At 41.4% G+C, this 19027-nt stretch overlaps 1 protein-coding gene across 1 annotated transcript in view; it reads right to left on the minus strand.

The window, feature by feature from the left end:
- Window positions 1–8988: 8988 nt before the first annotated feature.
- The window catches only part of Akr1d1 (aldo-keto reductase family 1 member D1), a 74374-nt gene continuing 64335 nt past the window's right edge, over window positions 8989–19027 (minus strand). The window contains exons 6-10 of the mRNA XM_021234289.2: window positions 18524–18646; window positions 16645–16754; window positions 15680–15845; window positions 12757–12839; window positions 8989–10424 (exon numbers count right to left, since the gene is read on the minus strand). Coding sequence (XP_021089948.1) covers window positions 10382–10424; window positions 12757–12839; window positions 15680–15845; window positions 16645–16754; window positions 18524–18646 — 525 coding nt within the window. The 3' untranslated portion in view covers window positions 8989–10381. The remainder of the gene's footprint in view (window positions 10425–12756; window positions 12840–15679; window positions 15846–16644; window positions 16755–18523; window positions 18647–19027) is intronic.

The raw sequence follows: 19027 nt of genomic DNA on the forward strand, positions 1-19027 counted from the left end.
TTGATTACTGTATGCATTCTAGATTACAGTATTGTTTCATTTCTTTGCCAATCCAATTCCTTCTTTTTGTCATTTAGGACTTGGAGTTCCTAAAAGAATCTTTTTTTTTTAATTCAATAGGTGACATAGATTTGACCTTCCTAATTTGCATAGTTATTCTGAGGAATCTGTATGAGGAGGTGAGGGGAGTAGATCTTCTTCTTAATATATTCTCTCTGCCCCTTTTTTGATAGCAGCCTGCTATTTACCAGAGTAATTTGCTCTTAACATGCTAAGGAAATACTTTATATAATTTTTTCTTCTTGTATTAGCTAATTTTCATTGGGATTCATTTGTCCATCTGCTATAAACTCAAAGGCTAGCACATGAAACCCGTTGTTTTAGAGTTTTCATTGCTATGAAGAGACACCAATGACCATAGCAACTCTTACGAAGGAAAATATTTAATTGGGGGCTGGCTTACAGTTCCAGAGGTTTAGTCCAGTGCCTTCATGGTGGCGTACAGGCAGACATGGGTGCTAGAGAAGGAACTGAGAGTTCTACAACCTTGATCTGCAGGCAGCAGAAGCAACTGTGTATCACACTAGGCCTCGCTTCAGTATATATGAGACCTCAAAGCCCACCTCCACAGTGACACACTTTCTTCCACAAGGCCACACCTCCTAATAGTGACACTCCTTATGGGCCAAGAACTCGAGCACATGAGTCTATAGGGACCATACATATTCAAACCACAGCATTCATCATCAGTTTAACAGTCTGTGAAAAGATAGAAGGCATGAAGAAGCATGGATAAGCAATAAGGGATTTGTGAGAATTTTTTTTTCTTTGAAAGTTGGTTAGTCTGACAAGAGCTCTTATTCCCTGAACTTCTTCTAGCTCCTACATACTGATTAACCAGTCACCTCAGATGTGAAATTAAGCTCCCATTAATGGGATGAAACGAAGTCAACGCCTACACCAGGGATAAAAGAGGCCATGTAGGTTGAGTATGCTGCTCCATACGCAGGCTTAGGTCGAGGCACACCCTTTTTATAGAAATAAATTGTCTTGCTGAATTACTTCACTTTGGGTGACACTGATGTTATTCTTTCCCAACAGATGGACTGTTTATGTTAAGGATTGTAGCAATGAGCCTCAGAAGACTGGCTTTCAGTTACATACAATGAGCTGAGATCACGGTACGGGAATGAGTACATTTTAACATCTATTAAGAGCTTGTGTCAGCAAAGTGTTGCAGCCTCCTGACTGGCATTTGGAGCTGGGTAATTCTTTGCTATAAGAACTGCCTGATAATCAAAGACCTCAACATAAATCCAGTCACACTGAACCTCTTAGAAGAGAAAGTAGGAGGTACCTTTAAACGAATCGGTACAGGATACCACTTCCTAAACATAACACCAGTAGCACAGACACTGAGATCGACAATTAATAAATGGTGCCTCCTGAAACTGAGAAGCTTTTTCGAGGCAAAGCCACAGTCAACAAGACAAGATGGCAGCCCTCAGAATGGGAAAAGATCTTCACCAACCCTACATCTGACAAAAGGCTGATCTCAAAAATTTACAAAGAACTCAAGAAGCTAGTCTCCAAAACACCAAATAATCCAATTAAAAACTGGAGTACAGAATTAAATAGAGATTTCTCGATAGAGGAGTTTAAAATGGCTGAGAGACACTTAAGAAAATGCTCAACATCCTTAGCCATCAGGGAAATGCAAACCAAAACAACTCTGAGATACCAACTTACTCCTGTCAGAATGGCTAAAATAAAAAACACCGAAGACAATTTATGCTGGAGAGGATGTGGAGAGAGGGGAACACTTCTCCACTGCTGGTGGGAGTGCCAACTCGTACAGCCACTTTGGAAATCAGTATGGAGATTCCTCAGGAAAATGGGATTCAGTCTATCACAAGACCCAGCAACTCCACTCTTAGGCATATACCCAAAAGATGCACATTCATACAACAAGGACATCTGTTCCGCTATGTTCATAGCAGCATTATTTGTAATAGCCAGAACCTGGAAAGAACCTAGATGCCACTCAACTGAAAAGTGGATAGAGAAAATGTGGTACATTTACCCAATAAAACACTACTCAGCAGAAAAAAACAAACAAACAAAAAACAAAAAAACAAAACAAAACAAAAAACAATGGAATCTTGAAATTCTCAGGCAAATGAATGGAACTAGAAAAAAAAAAACATCCTGAGCATGGTAACCCAGTCACAGAAAGACAAACACAGTATGTACTTACTCATATATGGACATTAGACATAGAGCAAAGGATTACCAGCCTACAATCCACACTGCCAAAGAAGCTAGGAAACAAGGAGGACCCCAAGAGAGACATACATGGTCCCCTGGAGAAGGGGAAAGGGACAAGATCTCCTGAGCAAATTGAGAGAATGGCAGGAAGGGAGAGGGAGCTAGAACAAAGAGAAGGGGAGAAGAGGAGGGGAGAGGAGGACATGAGGGGCCAGGAGTTTGAGTCTGGGAAAGAATAGAGGAGAGCAGGATGAGAGATACCATAATAGAGGAAGTCGTTATAGGTTTAAAGAGAAATCTGGCATTAGGGAAAGGTTCAGAGATCTACAAAGATGACACCAAGTAATAATCTAAGCAATAGTGGAGAGACTACCTTAAATGCCCTTCTCCAATAATGAGATTGATGACTACCTTATATGCCATCCTAGAGCCTTCATCCAGTAGCTGACAGAAGCAGAAACAGAGACCCACATCAGTACTGAGCTGAACTCCTGGAATCCAGTTGTAGAGAGGGAGGAATGATGAGCAAAGGGGTCAAGACCAGGCTGGTAAAACTCACAGAAACGGTTGACCTGAGCAAGGGGGAGCTGATAGAGAACCCCTGAATGTGGGTGTTAGTGAGGAGGCCTCAGCAATCTATGGGGCCTCCGGTAGTGGGTCAGTATTTATCCCCAGCATACGAAGGGACTTTGGGAGCCCACTCCACATAGAGAGATACTGTCTAAACATAGACACACATGGGAGGTCTAGGCCCCACTCCAAATGATATGACAGACTTTGAAGATTCTCCCATGGAAGGCCTCACCCTCCCAGGGGAGACAAGAGGGGATGAGATAGGGGATCAGTGGGGGACAGGGGAGGAGGGGAGGGAGAGGGAACTGGGATTGACATGTAAAACAAACTTGTTTCTAATTTAAATAAAAAAATAGAAAAAATAACTAAAAAACAAAACAAAACAAACAAATAAACAAAAAAACCCTGCCTGATAATTGGAAAGTATTTAGCAAACTTTTGCCTCTGCCTCCTAAGTGCTCATTGCATTTCTATGTCCCCAACCCCAGTTGTGACAAGCAGAGACACCCTCAGACATAGCTAAATCTCTTCTGTAGGAGGATAGAACATAATTGCTCATAGTTAAGAATGAGGGCAGTGAAGGAATTAAATCACTCACTCACTCATTGTAACTTTTCCAGTATCACAGGTAACAACTAATAACACACGACAACATGTCTGTTATATACAACTCAAGACTTTAGAACATACTGAAAATTGTTCTAACCTCATGTTAAGAACACTGTTATCTGAACTCAGTATGATTAAAAGTAGATTATGAACTCAGGAGGATAAAGCTCTCATATTAAAAATTAAAATAACTTGCAAATAGCTATGAAGTATTTTCTCTTTTGTTTATATTTACTGTGTGTGTGTCTGTGTAAATTTATGTGCATGTGTACACATACCGGAGGAAGCCAGAAGAAGGCAGTGGATCTAGGAGGATGGAGTTACAGGTGGTTGTGATCTCTCTGATGTGGGTGCTGGGATCTGAACTCAGGTCATCTGGAAGAGCAGTAAACACTCCTAGCCTGTGAGCCATCTCCCTAGCCACCTGTAAACATCTACCAACCAAAGAATTAATTAAATTTGGAGTTTAGGAAATGTGTAGAAACAAAACTAAAATTGTATTTGTAAAAATCTTAACCCTAACAGTACTTAGAAAAAACTTCACTGTGTTTGGAGTCCATATCACTAAGCAAGAAAAAGATAAGCAAACCAAAAACATTGGTCAAATGGCATTTAGCCTAAGAAGTAAGGGTACTTACTATTGGTAAGCAAAGAAAGACAGAGGAAAGATGCTAGGATAAGAAAATTAAATCTGAATGGATAAAACCATGGAGCGAGTTATATTTTTCTTTTCTTTTGCAAATTTATTCTAAGTGAAACCCAGAAAGAAAATAAAAAGGAACAAAGAATTGGACTAAGCACAGATTAATTGATAGCAAAAGGTAAGAATAAGAACAGAAAAAAAACTGAATATGCTATAGGAAAATTAACTGTCATTAAAGAATAAGAATGTAAGTACTGAGAATCAGATTTCTGTTGTGCTCACTGAGGTAGCCCAAGGAGCTAACCAAGCACACAAAATATATGTGGGATAAATAAGTGAATGCACTTTTTCTATACAAAATAACAATAATATATTTTGAAAAAATATGAATTTGTGAAATTGGTCTTTGATGAAAAATAAAATATATAGACTATACACAGAGATAAAATTCTGAGGCAAGCATCTAACATACTTTTACATTTATTATTATTACCTTATTTTTTGTGAATTTGTGTATTTGCATGTGCATAGTTGTATTCATGTATGTGAGCTTTGTAGCAGTCAGAGGTCATTGTCAAATGACATTTCCGTTCCTCAGTTCTCTACCTTATTTTTGAGGCAGGGTTTCTCACTGAACCTGGAACTTGATAATTCAATTAGAGTGGTGGTTGACCAGTTGTCCCAAGAATGCTTTGGGCTTTGCTTCCCTATCAGCAGGGTTTTTCTGCAGGCTCATAGTGCTGTGGTAATGGAAATTGAATTCAAGTCCTCATGCTTGCATGGCAAGCGCTGTACTAAGTGAGCCATTTCCTCAGCCTTAGAAATGCTCATCTCTTGATCTGAATGTTATCTGTGGTGTGATAGTTCAAAAGAAAATGGTCCCCAAAGGGAACATCACTATTAGGAGGCGTGGTTTTGTTGGAGTAGGTGTGGTCTTGTTAAGGATAGAAGGCTTTATAAGGATAGAAGAAAGGGCTATGAAATTTGCCTCCTCAACTAAAGAAAGCCACTGAACCAAGCATGTGTCAGGAGTGTCTCTAAATGGAGGCCCAGAGAAGCTATTGCATGAAGCTGTGAAGGTGAATCCTGGATTACCTTGGAGACCCCAAGATATTACAGATGCCAGAGCCATGGGAAGCTGCCAAGGAAAACTGCTAACAGGGAATGGAATCAGTCCAAGAGAAAGGAGTATGCTGCAGTCAACAAAGCTGAAAGGAGTTGGAGATCAGAAGAGCATTTTGACATCAGACATGGAGATGCAGAGTTTGGAGTTTGCCCAGCTGCTTTTCAGTCTTGGTTTGATCCAGTATTTCCTACTATGCTTTCTTTCCCACGTTTTGGAATGGTAATGTATATCCTGTGCTATTGTATGTTGGAAGTAAGTGATCTGCTTTTTTATTTTGATTATACAGGGGATTATTGTGAAGAGACTACATGAATCTCAGAACAGACTTTGAGCTTTTTAGACTTTTAAACAAGTTTGAGACTGTGATACGAGATGATGGGGACTTTTGAAGTTGAACTGGGTGCATTTTTGCATTGTGCTATGGCTACAAGCCTTTGGGGGCCAGGGAATGGAATGTGGTGGCTTGAAGAAATGGCCCCCAAAGGGAATGGCACTATTAGGAGGTGTGGCCTTGTTGGAGGAAGCATGTCACTGTGGAGGAGGGCTTTGAGGGCTCCTATGTGCTCAAGCCATGCCCAGTGAGACAATACTTACTATTGCCTGCGAGTCAAGATGTATTAGCTCTAAGCTCCTGCTCCATGTCTGCCTGTACCCCACCACATCCCATCATGATGATAATGGACTCAGCCTCTGAAAATGTGAGCCACCTAATTAAATGCTTTCCTTTGTAGGAGTTTTCATGGTCATGGTGTCTCTTGACAGCAATAAAAACCCTAAGATAGGCGAGTACGTATAAATGTGAAAAATATCCCTGAGCTGCAAGCCGCAGATTCATGGACCCCATGTACCTTGCTCTGTGTGTGGATATAAGCCAGTACGCTGTACTGTAAAATGAAGAACTCGTGTGTGGGTAAACACAGAGCGGAACTGTTGAGTGGTCTAGCGGTACTCAGTTTTACTGAGTCCTTCTTTCCTGTGAGTTTGTTTGCTTGTTGCCTGTGGGGATGTTTCATGTGGACATCTGGACACTTTAGTGCCTCTGCCTGTAGAGCAGGTAAGTGCCTAAGGTGACCCCTGAAAGTACTGCAGTATCCCTGCCCCAGCTCAGCAAGAGCACACGAGGATGGCTTCATAGCGAGACAAAGTTATCCAATATCTGAAAAAGAGTGAAAGTTGCTGTGGGAGCAGTGTGCAGCTGGCTTCCTCACAGGCTACCTGGTTTCCCAGAGAAACTTTCATGTTTTTGTTGGCTATATGTACATGTGTGTGCATGCATCTGTGTGTGTGTGTGTGTGCATGCATCTATCTTGTCTGTGTGTGTGTGCATGCATCTATATTGTCTGTGTGTGTGTGTGCATGCATCTATCTTCTGTGTGTGTGTGCATGCATCTGTCTGTCTGTGTGTGTGTGTGTGTGCATGCATCTATCTTGTCTGTGTGTGTGTGTGCATGCATCTGTCTGTCTGTGTGTGTGTGCATGCATCTGTCTGTCTGTGTGTGTGTCTGTGTGTGTTCATGCATCTGTCTGTCTGTGTGTGTGTGTGTGTGCATGCATCTGTCTGTCTGTGTGTGTGTGTGCATGCATCTGTCTGTCTGTGTATGTGTCTGTGTGTGTGCATGCATCTGTCTGTCTGTGTGTGTGTGTGTGCATGCATCTATATTGTCTGTGTGTGTGTGCATGCATCTATATTGTCTGTGTGTGTGTGTGCATGCATCTATCTTCTGTGTCTGTGTGTATGCATGCATCTGTCTGTCTGTGTGTGTGTGTGCATGCATCTATCTTGTCTGTGTGTGTGTCTGTGTGTGTGCATGCATCTGTCTGTCTGTGTGTGTGTCTGTGTGCGCACAAGCTCGAGTGCGCACATGCACTCAGTTTGTTTGATTCTATGTTTTGTGATGGAGTCTCACTTTGCAGCCCAAGCTAGCCTCAAACTCGCTGCAATCCTTCTGCCTCAGGCCCCCTCAAATGCTGGGATTAGAGGCCTGGGCAGTCACACCCAGCCAGTATGTTAACTGTTTGTGGTAAAGGTCTCCTGAGTCTACCCTCAGGTCCCATGACTTACTAAAGTAAGGCACAGAACTCAGGAAAGGAGTCATACCCATGTCTATGGCTAATGACAATGCGAGTATGTAGGTTATAATTAGCCAAAGTGCAAGAAGCACAGGTCAGAATTTGTGTGGGAAATCAGGCACAGGCTTCTATTGTTTTCTTCCAGTGGAATTCCACGGATCTTGCTTACTTGCCTCCAAGCAATCGTGTCTGACGATCTATCTGTAGTACTGCCAGCCAGGGAAATCCACCTGAGATTTCAGGTCCAGAGTTCTTGTCTGATCAGCTGCTTAGGCATGAAGCCTCGGTATGGCTGAGCCTGCTCAGTGTACAGACTCTGTAGGACAAAGTAAGACTATGTGGTAGAAAGTTCTCATGTTATCATTCACTACCATAAACCATCCAGAACCTCCAATGGACCAGATATAACATTCTTCTTGACAATGGTATTCCAGTGTCATCTTCCTTGAGTGGTTAAAGGACAGATTTGGGATGTGTGGAGTGTGAACATACCAGACCCCCGAGTCAGTTTCTCAAGAGAATGCTTTGTAGCTTAGTGAGGGCAGTGGCCTCTCGCTGAAGAGCTGGTGGTGATGAGCGTGATGGCCATTCAGCAGTGCTGCAGGATCTTCGGGCAGAGGTAAATGATGAAATCTGGTCACCTTGGGCTCCATGGTTTTATAGTCCTTGAGAACACTTACCTGCCCCCACCACACATATTTCTCTTTTCCTCCCACCCCTTCCTTTCCACCTCAGGCATTGAACCTACGGTTTCTCATATGCTAGTCAAGCACTCAATGGTACCCCAGACCTCCTTTTACTCTTAAGACAAGATCTCACTAAGTTTCAGGCTGGCCTTGAACTTGTGTTCCTCCTGCCTTGGGCTACCCAATAGCTGAGACTACAAGCCTGTGTGTGCCATCAGGTCTGGCTTCCTGTAGTTCTCTCATTACCTTGACTGATTCTGTCACTGATGAGCTATAGGAATCATTGATATGTTTACACTTTGTATTCATATGAGAATGATACTTCTACATTTTTAAAAAAAAAGTTTGCTTTGATTATTTTCTATCATTATGCCTGCAGCTGGTGAACCTGTATGCTCAGGGCTGTGTTGTTTTGTGCAGGGACTCTGAAGTGATGGAATCAGTGTGACCCCATCTTAATTAACCACAGATATCAGGACCTTTTTCATATAATGCCATGTCCTGCGTCACTGGAGTTTGAGATTTCAACATAAACTTTGGGCGGGGGTAGGAGGAGACATACTTTATACGAAGAACTGACATACAGAGGTTCATACCAGACTATCATTCTTTTCCAAATTCTCTATTTTCTGTCCCCAACTCTTTTCCCTCCATTACTTCTATAATTAAGACAGACCTTATCCTCTTTTGATTCAGGAACAAGTTCCTTGACAAATGGTGGGACCCTTTTTAAAGCATCTACCTCTTAGAAATGGTTTGTCAGATGTTAAGTCTAGTCCTGCCTCCACATGACCCCTACCCCCATGAAAAACCCTAAAGGGCTCTAACAACAGAGACTCATATTTCTCATTCTGTACTCTTGTCTTTCTTCTCTTCCCAAAGCTAAAAGCACAGGAAGAACTTGACCTCAGCCCTTTCCATATACTTTCATGAAGACGCTTCCTCCATCCTTAGAAACAGAACAGAGATCGTGCAGTAGAATGAATCATTATACTTTATTAATTCTTGCAAGTAAAATATTTTCCAGAGAACAGCATTGTTGACATTAATATTGGAAAAAATTCATGTAATCACATTTTTTAACTCACAATTTCTCTGAAATGTTTTACTTTGGGCCATTCAATTTTATCAATTTCTAGTGGAAGAATATGATATTTGAAGAATTCCCTCGCCCTTTGAGAGTGATCTAATATAAACCAATATATTATTTTCATAGTTAAATTAAAAATAGACACAGTTGTAATCATTCAATTTACTTCTTAAAAATTTACATATCATAAAATTGTCCGTGTTCTTATAGAACTTGAAACTTCATCAAAATTCAGATAGATATCCCAATATATTCTTAAGCCTTTGTAAAAGAAGCTTGTGAAGACCTTATCTTCTAGTATTTCTCATATCCGCCTTTAAAAATTCATTCATTTAAAATCACCATCTTCAGACCATTTTATGACATGAAAAGCTTGATTGGTATGTGTTGGTTGTTTTAGCCACCTTACATGATGGTTTTCTTGATGAATGGAGAGTACAAGTATGGCTTACCAGTCATGTGGAAGCCCAGGCCCTTAAAAATGTAATAGAGACCAGGGGTTCAGTTTTTAAGTCCAGTATCAGATGCACAGCAAGTGGACGGGCAGCATGAACTACATGAAGCCCAGCCCCAACTCCCCACCACTCCGAACAAAAAAGATTTAAGAAAGAATCAGTACTTCCTATCCTTCAAGCACAGTAAAAGCTGAGTGGGTACACTGGATGGAAACAAATGAGAAACAATCATTATGCCTTTGCTGACTGACCCCACACCCTCACCGGGGTCTCCAGCATGCCAGCCAAGCACTGCAGCATGCCCCTACAGCCCTTGCCCAATCTATTGTGTTTTTTCTTTAAAACATTTCTAGACTTCTAGTTCTCTCAATACTCAAGATGCATTAATAATGGCACACAGATTTCTGTCTTGGCTGTGTCTGTCTTGCAACCAATGACCCAAACCTTTAGTAGATCAAGGTCATAATCAACACCTGGAAGCATGCCAGCTACAAACCTATTTTTGCTGTCCTGATAAAGGCTAAACAATGCAGACTTTCTTACATATTTGTGAGTCAGAATTGGCTTTTATGTGCCACTTTTGAAGTAAAGTTTACTGTTTTCCATCAACAACCTAGAAGACATTAATCTAAAAATAACTAGCAAAGCATTTTCAAAGAATTACTTAGATAGATTTGAATCTATTTATTTCTTCATCAGAACTTTGTTGAGTTCATACTACACAAAAGTTAAACATGGTGTGTTCTATTCAATCTAAGGATAGCAAGACTCTCCTCCCCCATTGATTTCCATATTTGGAGAGGATTACCCAGCCCAAGATCCTGAATGAGTGAAAAACATCTTTGGAAGAACTGTCCATGTTCAGTATTCATCATGAAATGGGTATTCAGGATGGTCGCTCCACCTGCCAAAATAACACCCCCAAGAGGAAGACAGTTTATTGTAATGGTGGCACAGCTGTGTTACCAACATCCTTTGATAAGGTCATGCTCTTCTCCCCCTTTGTTTCTAGTCATTCACCTTTTACTTCCTCCTCATCTCCTCTTAAGCCAGCACCTTTTCATGGTGTGAACACACATACACACACACACACACACACACACACAGTAGGCAAGGGAATGCTGGTTGTAGCTACATCATTTCACTCAAAACAAAACAAGGTGAGGGTCTTGCCTGCCTGTCCTCGCATTCTAAGTGCTACTGTTTGTAATGATGATGATGCTAATGAATCCATTTCATACTGTTTGTAACAATGAGCATGATGATGACGATGGTGGTGGCAATGATGATGATGATGATGATAACCCTACCTCTTAAATAACAAAGGTGAGAATGTTCAAAACAGTCAAAAGTGCATGCATTTCTGTCATGGAACATATCCAAGATTTAGCTCTCTGCAACTACCATGAAAATATAAAACAAATGGTGCTCTTCAATAGCATCAGAGAAAAGTCATAGCCCAGGACATCTCAAAGACACAAATTTTAAATTATTATTATTAATGGAGTTTAATCTTTGTATCACTTTGTTGATTTTCTAGTTGTTTTCTGCAAGAATGAGTCATATTCCCCCTAGTACTGTTATGTAAATCAAACAATGTTGTTAGTAAAAGAAAATCAATAGGATGATAGATTCAGGTCATATTATTATTTCTTCTTAACGATACTGTTAAGTAGGAATAGCATATCTTCAATAGCTATTGATTCCCTTATAGCTTAGTTTCTGGTAAACAGTTATGCGTGTTTGCGTTTTTTCATATGTTTTGAGGCTGGGTGGTATCTTTATATGCCAAGCAGTGTTCTCCCTGGAAAAAGTCACATTAAGGAGCTGTTTTATTACAGTAATTCAGAAAATCAATGCCACTCCATCCAGAATATGTTCTGACTTGCGAAAAGCAATGAGGTCAATTGTGTTCCGACTCTAGGCATTATCTTCATGGGTGCTGTCTAGCTTTTTGCTTAAAGAGAAGACCAAATAAAGAAAGCGACTGCCAACATAATTTGAGAAATCAGTAGGAGTGATGGGAAACTGACAAAGAACAAAATCCAATATGTGCATGCATATACACATCTGACCATGTGTAAGCCACACCAGTTTTAGCTTAAAGGACCTTCAGTGTTGAGGGGATAGAGAGCTACTTTGTTGTCTTGGCCAAGCTTGACAACATCTTCACATGGTGTGAAAAGGTCTCATAGGAAAGGTAGCTGACACTCAGAGCTTAGCTCTCTAAATCATTTTAAAAGGATACATTTTGTTATTTTTCACGTGTATGTGTGTTTTGGCTTCACGTATGTCTATGAACCACATGCATGCCTAGTACCTGGTGAAGCCAGAAGAGGGTATCAGAGCCCTGAGAACTGGAGTCACAGATGGTTGTGAGCCACCATGTGGGTGCTGGGAACTGAACCCAGTCCTCTGGAAGAGCAACCAGTACTCTTAGCCACTGAGCCATTGCTCCAGCCCTGTTTATTTATGAATTTATTTCTGAAGACAGGGTCTTCAGTATGTAGCCCTGGATGGCCTGGAATTCATTAGACAGACGTAGCTAACATTGAACTCACAGAAATCCACCTGCTTCTGCCTCCTGAGGGCTGGGATTTAAGGTACATTCTACCACACCCAGTTTACTTATTTAGTTTTATTTGTGTGTAAGTGTGGGTGTGAATTTATGTGCACCGTATGAATGAAGGTGCCTTTGATGCCAGGAGAGGGCTTCAGATCCCTGGGAACTGTAGTTATTGGGGACTCTGAGCTGCCTGACTGATATGGGTGCTGAGAACTGAACCCAGATCCTAAAAAGAGCTGCAAGTGCTCTTAACCACTGAACAAATCTTTCCAGTCCCAAAGCCCCAAATCTTACAGGCAAGAAAATATTTGATTAAAACTCTAGGTTTGGTTCACAACCTGATATTCCTTCTATACTATACAAGAGGGCCTCTCCCAGATGTTTTAAAAAATAGATTTGCTCCAATTTGGGATTTTTAGTTAGAAGTAAACAGTGTTATTTCAGAACTTGTGCTGTTGGCAGTAGCAGGTGTAGCATGGAGGGTTAATTCTCCTTGTTTCCATGTCACGCCTTCACCTGTGTCGGACAGTCACCCAGGTGTGTCTACTATTCAGACCACACTGCTCATCCCTCATGCTGGTGTTTCAATGGGCATCGGGGAGGGTGCACAGGCACCTCTTTGGTTAACATGTGAAAAGCGCTATCTGAATGGCGATCCCAGGACACTTACATGAGCAGCTCCACAAAGCGGACATTTTTATTCAAGGCTTCAATGTCCTTCATTTCTTCTTCAGTGAGAGAGAAGTCAAAGATCTGAAATAAGAGAAACAGAAGACAGGACATTTGTGAAGATGGCTTGGAGGCAGCCAGGGAGAACCTCGGGCGAGCTCTACAATTGTCTGAGAGAGCTGGGTTCCTGTATGAGGGCATGTATCCTGCAGGAGAGCAGAGGATAGGCGAGGGCGGGGAGGGGCTCAGTTTGACCTTCTGCTCTGACCTTTGTCTTGGAAGCAATTCTCCTTGGGACCCCTCAGACTTACTGAACAGTAGGCATTTAAAACATCTAATGCTCTATATGTGAAAGATTCTTTTTTTCCACATTAAATATTGGATGGTTTTATTCTGGACTATTGCCTTCTCACACTGAGAACATATCTCCTAATCTTTAAAATTGCTAATAATAATAATGATAATAATGACAACAATAATGTTCTGAGACAGGGTCTTGCTGTGCAGCTCAAGCTGGTCTGGGACTTGCTAGGTCTCATGATCCCCCTGCTTCAGCCTCCTGTGTGTTGGGATCACAGGTGCACTCCACTGTGTCAGCTTCTCCCATCATCTTAAATGTCTCTTCTTAGTTTTGCTGCAATTATTTTCTCTGTTTCTCACATCTCTTTGTTTAGTGTGTGCATGCATGTCTGTTGGCACACATGTGTCATGGCTCACATATGGGGCTCAGAAGATAATTTGCAGGGACTGGTTCTCTCCTTCCACGATGTGGCCTCTGGGAACTGGACTTGGGTTGCCAGTCCTTATTTTTTCCTTCTTTCTTTTGTTAAGGCAGGATTTCTCTTTGTAGCCCTGGCTGGCTCTCCTGGAATTTGCTCTGTAGACCAGATTGGCCTTGAACTTAGAGATTCATTTTTTTCCCAGCTTTTTTTTGTTTTGTTTCTCTGTGTAGCCTTAGCTGTCCTGCTGGTATTAAGGGTGTGCACCATCACTGCCTGGCAGTTTTTCCTAGATTTTGTACTTTGTTTATATTCTCATTTTATAATTGTTCTGTATTAGCTTTTGATGTTTTATTTTCACTCCAATTTTAATATTTAGTGTATCCACAGTTTATAATTTTTAATTATGTAAGTAGTTTGTAAATCCATGCTCTTCATAAATAGACGCTGTATGGGTTCCAAAGGGGAAGGGTCTTCACCCACCCACTCTGGCACTTTCTCTTTCCAGGTGCTAAACATGTCAGGGTAAATAAATGTAGCACAACTCCCTTCCTTACTCATACATTAGTGGTCCTTGTGATCTGTCTATGGACACATAGAAGTAACCTTATTTTTATTCAGTCACTTTTCACAGAATATATTAAATACACTTACTTAGTTGCTCCCCCATGGATCATGTCCAAGCATTAGTTTCAGAGAATTCCTTCCTTTGATTATCTTTTATCCAGACATTGAAGTTCATGAAATGATAGAATGAATTGTTGGACTACGGGGGAGGGGGGGTTGGAGAGCTGGCTCAGCGGCTTAGAGCACTTGCTGCTCTTGCAGAGGATCCGGGTTCACAATCACCTATAACTCCAGTGCTAGGGGATATGGCACCCTTTTCGGACCTCTGCATGTACCAGGCATGTACGTAGTGAACATACATACATACATACATGCAGGTAACACTAACACATACAAAATAGGAAAACAAAATCTAGAAGAAAGATTTAAAAATTGAGTTATGAAACCCCAGTCCCAATAAACTCTTGGCTAGAGAAGAGTCCTTCCACAGGTACACTCTTTGCTCATAGTAGGTCTATTCGCTCCACCATGGATCCTAGTGACAAACTGAAGCAGGCCTTGTAAGGACACAGATTTCATGAACTCAATAATGAGAGAAGATTTGAAGATTTATTTTACTTATAGGCACAATATTTCCCAAGTAAAGGCAAAGCCAAGTTTAAAATTCATATGTATATATATATATGCATACATATATATATGAAAAGAACAGCTGATATTAAAATTCCCCTTCAGGTGAAAAAGTATTCTCTTTAGGATCATTCTATGAAAGTCTCTGTGAAATATAGGATTCTGTGCTGCATATCATGCAAATTTTATCAAATGTCTCATAAAAAGCCAGCACGGATTTTGCTTCCTCTAGGATTCAGTCTATGTAGGCAACTGGAACCTACATTTTGCTGTGAATCAAAGAAATCCATTTGTAATTTTGTAAATTTTGGTTTTTAACTTCAGGATAAACTTCCAAATTCTCTCTTTCTATGTTGTCTCTAATCATTTTCCTTGTTCAATGTGGTCTTCTTTTAATTTCATGGCGCAAATGTGAAGGGAGATTTCATACTATGAAATGAAATTATTAACTGCCAGGTAATCGTGCCTGTACCCTCAGACAGGTGGAGGCAGAAGAATCAAGCTTCCAAAGCCATCCTTAGCTACACAGAAAGCCTGAGGCCAGCATGAACCAAAACCCGTATGACACAGTTTCCCATCAGAGTAAATGTTCTAAGAAAGAGAAGAGTGTCAACTGGACGAAATGTGTTTGAAATCTCTGACCCCACAGAAGTCCCCTGTGCCCCCGAGGAAAGCTGTCCCATGTGGTCTGCGGGGTGAAATCTCAGTTTTAATGGGGCTAAGGTAACGGGGAAGTGGCCTGAGAGCAGATTTCCCTTTCAAGAGGTTGGCTGCAAACAGAAAGAGGGCCACCGCGGGGAAGTGAATCTGCACCGGCTTTAAGTCTGCAAGACCAGAAGTCTGAGTTCCACAGAGAGGGGAGTGCTTAATGCGCACGGCACACAGCAGGGGGCGTTTGTGAGACTGATGGCATGAAAGGGACACATCACACTGTCCGAGAACATTCCCCGGGAGCAACAGCAGACGACACGGTCAGTCTTTCCACATTTCCAAAGGCAATTCTCTTACCTGGAAGTTCTCTTGAATCCTTTGGGGATTAAAGCTTTTAGGAATGACAACCACCCCTCGCTGGATGTTGAAACGCAACCCAATTTGAGCTGCAGTCTTATTGTACTTTTTCCCCAGTGAGTTTAAAAGCTTATCCTTTAGCAAGGATGGAGAAGATACATTCACCCTTGGAAAAAGAGAAAATATATGTCATCTTTAGAAGCTACCGTTGTCCCCATTCACTGCCAGGACACTCAAGTCACCTCTAGTTTAATTTCTCTGGGTGTAAAGAATTATGGAGTGAAGAGTTGCCTTTAGCATGAAAAGATCAAGGGAGGCAGGTGGGTGGGCTGATACAGAGGACAAATAATACACACCTATATACATTATATATAACTATATATTACATACAATACATATACAGCACACACACACACACACACACACACACACACACACACACCAAGCCTTCTTTCTCTTCATGTGTGTGGATGTGGGGTAAAGAGTCTTACAGAGAGTTTGGTCTGAAGTAGACTCATAGGGAAAGGCAAAGAAAAAAGAAAAAAGAAAAAGAAAAACAAAAACTGGAGTAGAAGAGAGGAGCTCAGCCCACGCCATCAGGGTACACATGTTTCTAAAGCCCCTTGGAGTCCATCAAAGGTATTGCCATTGTGTACTGAATTCAGCCACTTAAAAGCTTTCAGAACACAGCTACAGAAACTCTCATATACCTCAACATTTACTGAGTTTCTTACACATCAGGAAGTAACAGGAAATGCCATAGATTTAATGTAATCAACAGGTAACCTTCCTTCAGTGAGGAAGGTATCATGAGTTTTCATTTGTTTATGGGGACCTTGACTTGAAAGGGCCATTTTTTTGAAGATCCCACAGCCAGAGTCCTTCCACTTAGCAAGTTCCCTCTGTGTTTGTGCCTTATTAACATGGAAGGAGACACTTCTTGAAGAGAACACAGCATCACTTACCACATTGGGTTCCGACAGGTCCCCAAAGGGCTATATGCGACAATAACAATGTCATGTTGCCGGCAAAACTTCAAGAGTTTTTGTTGGGTGAAATATGGGTGGCACTCCACCTGCGTGGTTCCATTAGAGAACAGAGAGCAACATTAAGGTCTACAATCAAATGCAGCTCTACATAGCTTTTGAAAGTTATTTAGGGGCTGGTTACACGGCTCAGTAGACAAAGGCCCTGGTCACCGAGTCTTCTGACCTGAGTTCAATCCCTGGGGTCCACATGGTGGAAGGAGAGAACCAACTCCTCCAAGTTGTCCTCTGACCTCCACACACATATGCACACGCTAATAAAACACGCAGTTGGAAAAAAAATCTGAGACCACAAATACAAATTGCTATCCAGAAGGGCTGAACCGATCAATGTGCATTCATGGATGCTCCATCCCTTGCTTAGAGGATCATTGTATGAAACACAAGTCTGATAGGTTTTTTGAAGACTTGTTTTCCTTTTATTTTATGTGTGTGGGTGTTTTGCCAGCATGTATGTGAGGATACCACAGATGTGCAGTGCCCACAGAGTCCAGAAGACAGTGCTGGACTCCCTAGAACTGGAGTTACAAATGGTTTTGGGTGCTGGGAACCAAACCTGGGTCCTCTTTGAGAGCAACAAGTGCTCAAAACCACTGAGCCATCGCTCCAGCACCAAGTCTGATATGAATGTGCTTGCACGTAATAGGGCCTCACATTTACATCAAGTCTTCTCTAACAGTGAGTGGAGCATTTCCCCATGTTTAATAGTCTTGGGAGTGGCTTTCTGTGACTTTCCATTTGTTTGTTTTGCTAAGTTTCTGACAAGTCTTAGAGGGATTTCCCCCCCATCAAGTACTTTAGTTCATTTTTGTTAGTCTTTTAATTCATAAATGTATGCATTCTTTTATTTTACTTAAAATATGTCACTGTATTTTTGCTTGCCTGTTGTTTCTAGCAGGGTCTCCCCTCAGTTTTAGGAACTCAGCCAGGGTCTTGTGCCCGCTGGATGAGCATGGCCACCACTCGGCTAAACTGATCCAAGTTTCCTTTACGACTCTTTCATGGCTTCCTTTTCTATCCGTGGTTCCAGAAAACAAAATTCTTCTGCTGAATTTACAAATGATTCCTGTCTTCTAGTCTAGGAGAGTGCCGTGAAGCAAAGCCCACTTGTTTCTAGACAGCCAGCCATTTTTCTCAAACTACTGGGAGATTTCATGCCTTTGCCATTAGTTTTGTGTTGCTTCATTTTAGAGCAGGTTTTTTTTTAAAATTATACCTTTGTCAGCCTCTAAGTATTTGTTTTCTTCTGTTAATCTGCATTCTTTGTTCATGTGCCACCTTTATATATTATTTAATTTTTGAGAGAGGGTATTGGTACTTGCTGGTCTCGATCTTCTGGCCTGAAGGGATCTTCCTACCTTAGTTCCCTGAGCCATGGGTTATTTTAAATGCTCTATATAACATCTTGATCTGGCAAGTCTCATTTCCTTTCCACTTCTTTTCGTCTTCAAAAAACCATTTCGTTTACATCCGCTTGGATCTGAGTTTTCAAAATGATGTAAACTTTTTGTTTGTTTGTTTTTGTTTTGTTTCTTTGCGACACACTCTTGTGCTGTAGCCCAGGCTGGTCTCAAACTCACCTGCATTTCCCCAGATGTGCCTACTATGTCTGTTTTTGCTTTTTTTTTTTTGGTAAGAGATGTAAATTGAAAGAAGTGAAAAGATTGTCCTGGAGTCTTAGACTATGATTTCTGTGGAACACCTGGAAGACTTCCTGCTGCAAGGTCCCAGGACCTTGTTATCACTTAGAAATTCTACTGAGTGCCTCTCCCCACACAGCCAGACCGCTCTGCTGTACCTGGTTGCTGACTGGCTTGTACTTGAGTCCTGGTTTGTTCAAGATGAGCTCCAGCTGCCTGCGGTTAAAATTAGATACCCCAAGGGATTTCACCAAGCCAGCATCTTTGCAAGCTTCCAACGCCTGTAGGGGAAAGGCCAACAGTCAACAGAGAGACTCTCGGGAAATAAGAATGAACGTGGACAGTGCACACCCACCATCCCCAAAGAGATGCATATTTTAAAAACCCAAACAAAAGAAAATGCATTTTGATACATTCTAATATATGCACATGCTAGTAAAATAATTCACCCTATACATCAGTGGAGTGCTGATAAATGTTTAACATCCAGCTATCTAGGATAGGGGAAACAACCACCCAACTTATGACACTTGTCAATTCCTGTGGTGTCACGTTATCACCAGGCTGCATTCAAGCTAGCTGAGTGACATCCCTGGCCATGGAACTAGAAAGAGATTTGCAAAGTCAGATTTTACAAGCTGGTGTGAGCTGGTTTCAGCACA

This window comes from Mesocricetus auratus, unplaced genomic scaffold (assembly GCF_017639785.1).
Source record: "Mesocricetus auratus isolate SY011 unplaced genomic scaffold, BCM_Maur_2.0 Super-Scaffold_100019, whole genome shotgun sequence".
In the NCBI taxonomy this organism is placed as follows: domain Eukaryota; kingdom Metazoa; phylum Chordata; class Mammalia; order Rodentia; family Cricetidae; genus Mesocricetus; species Mesocricetus auratus.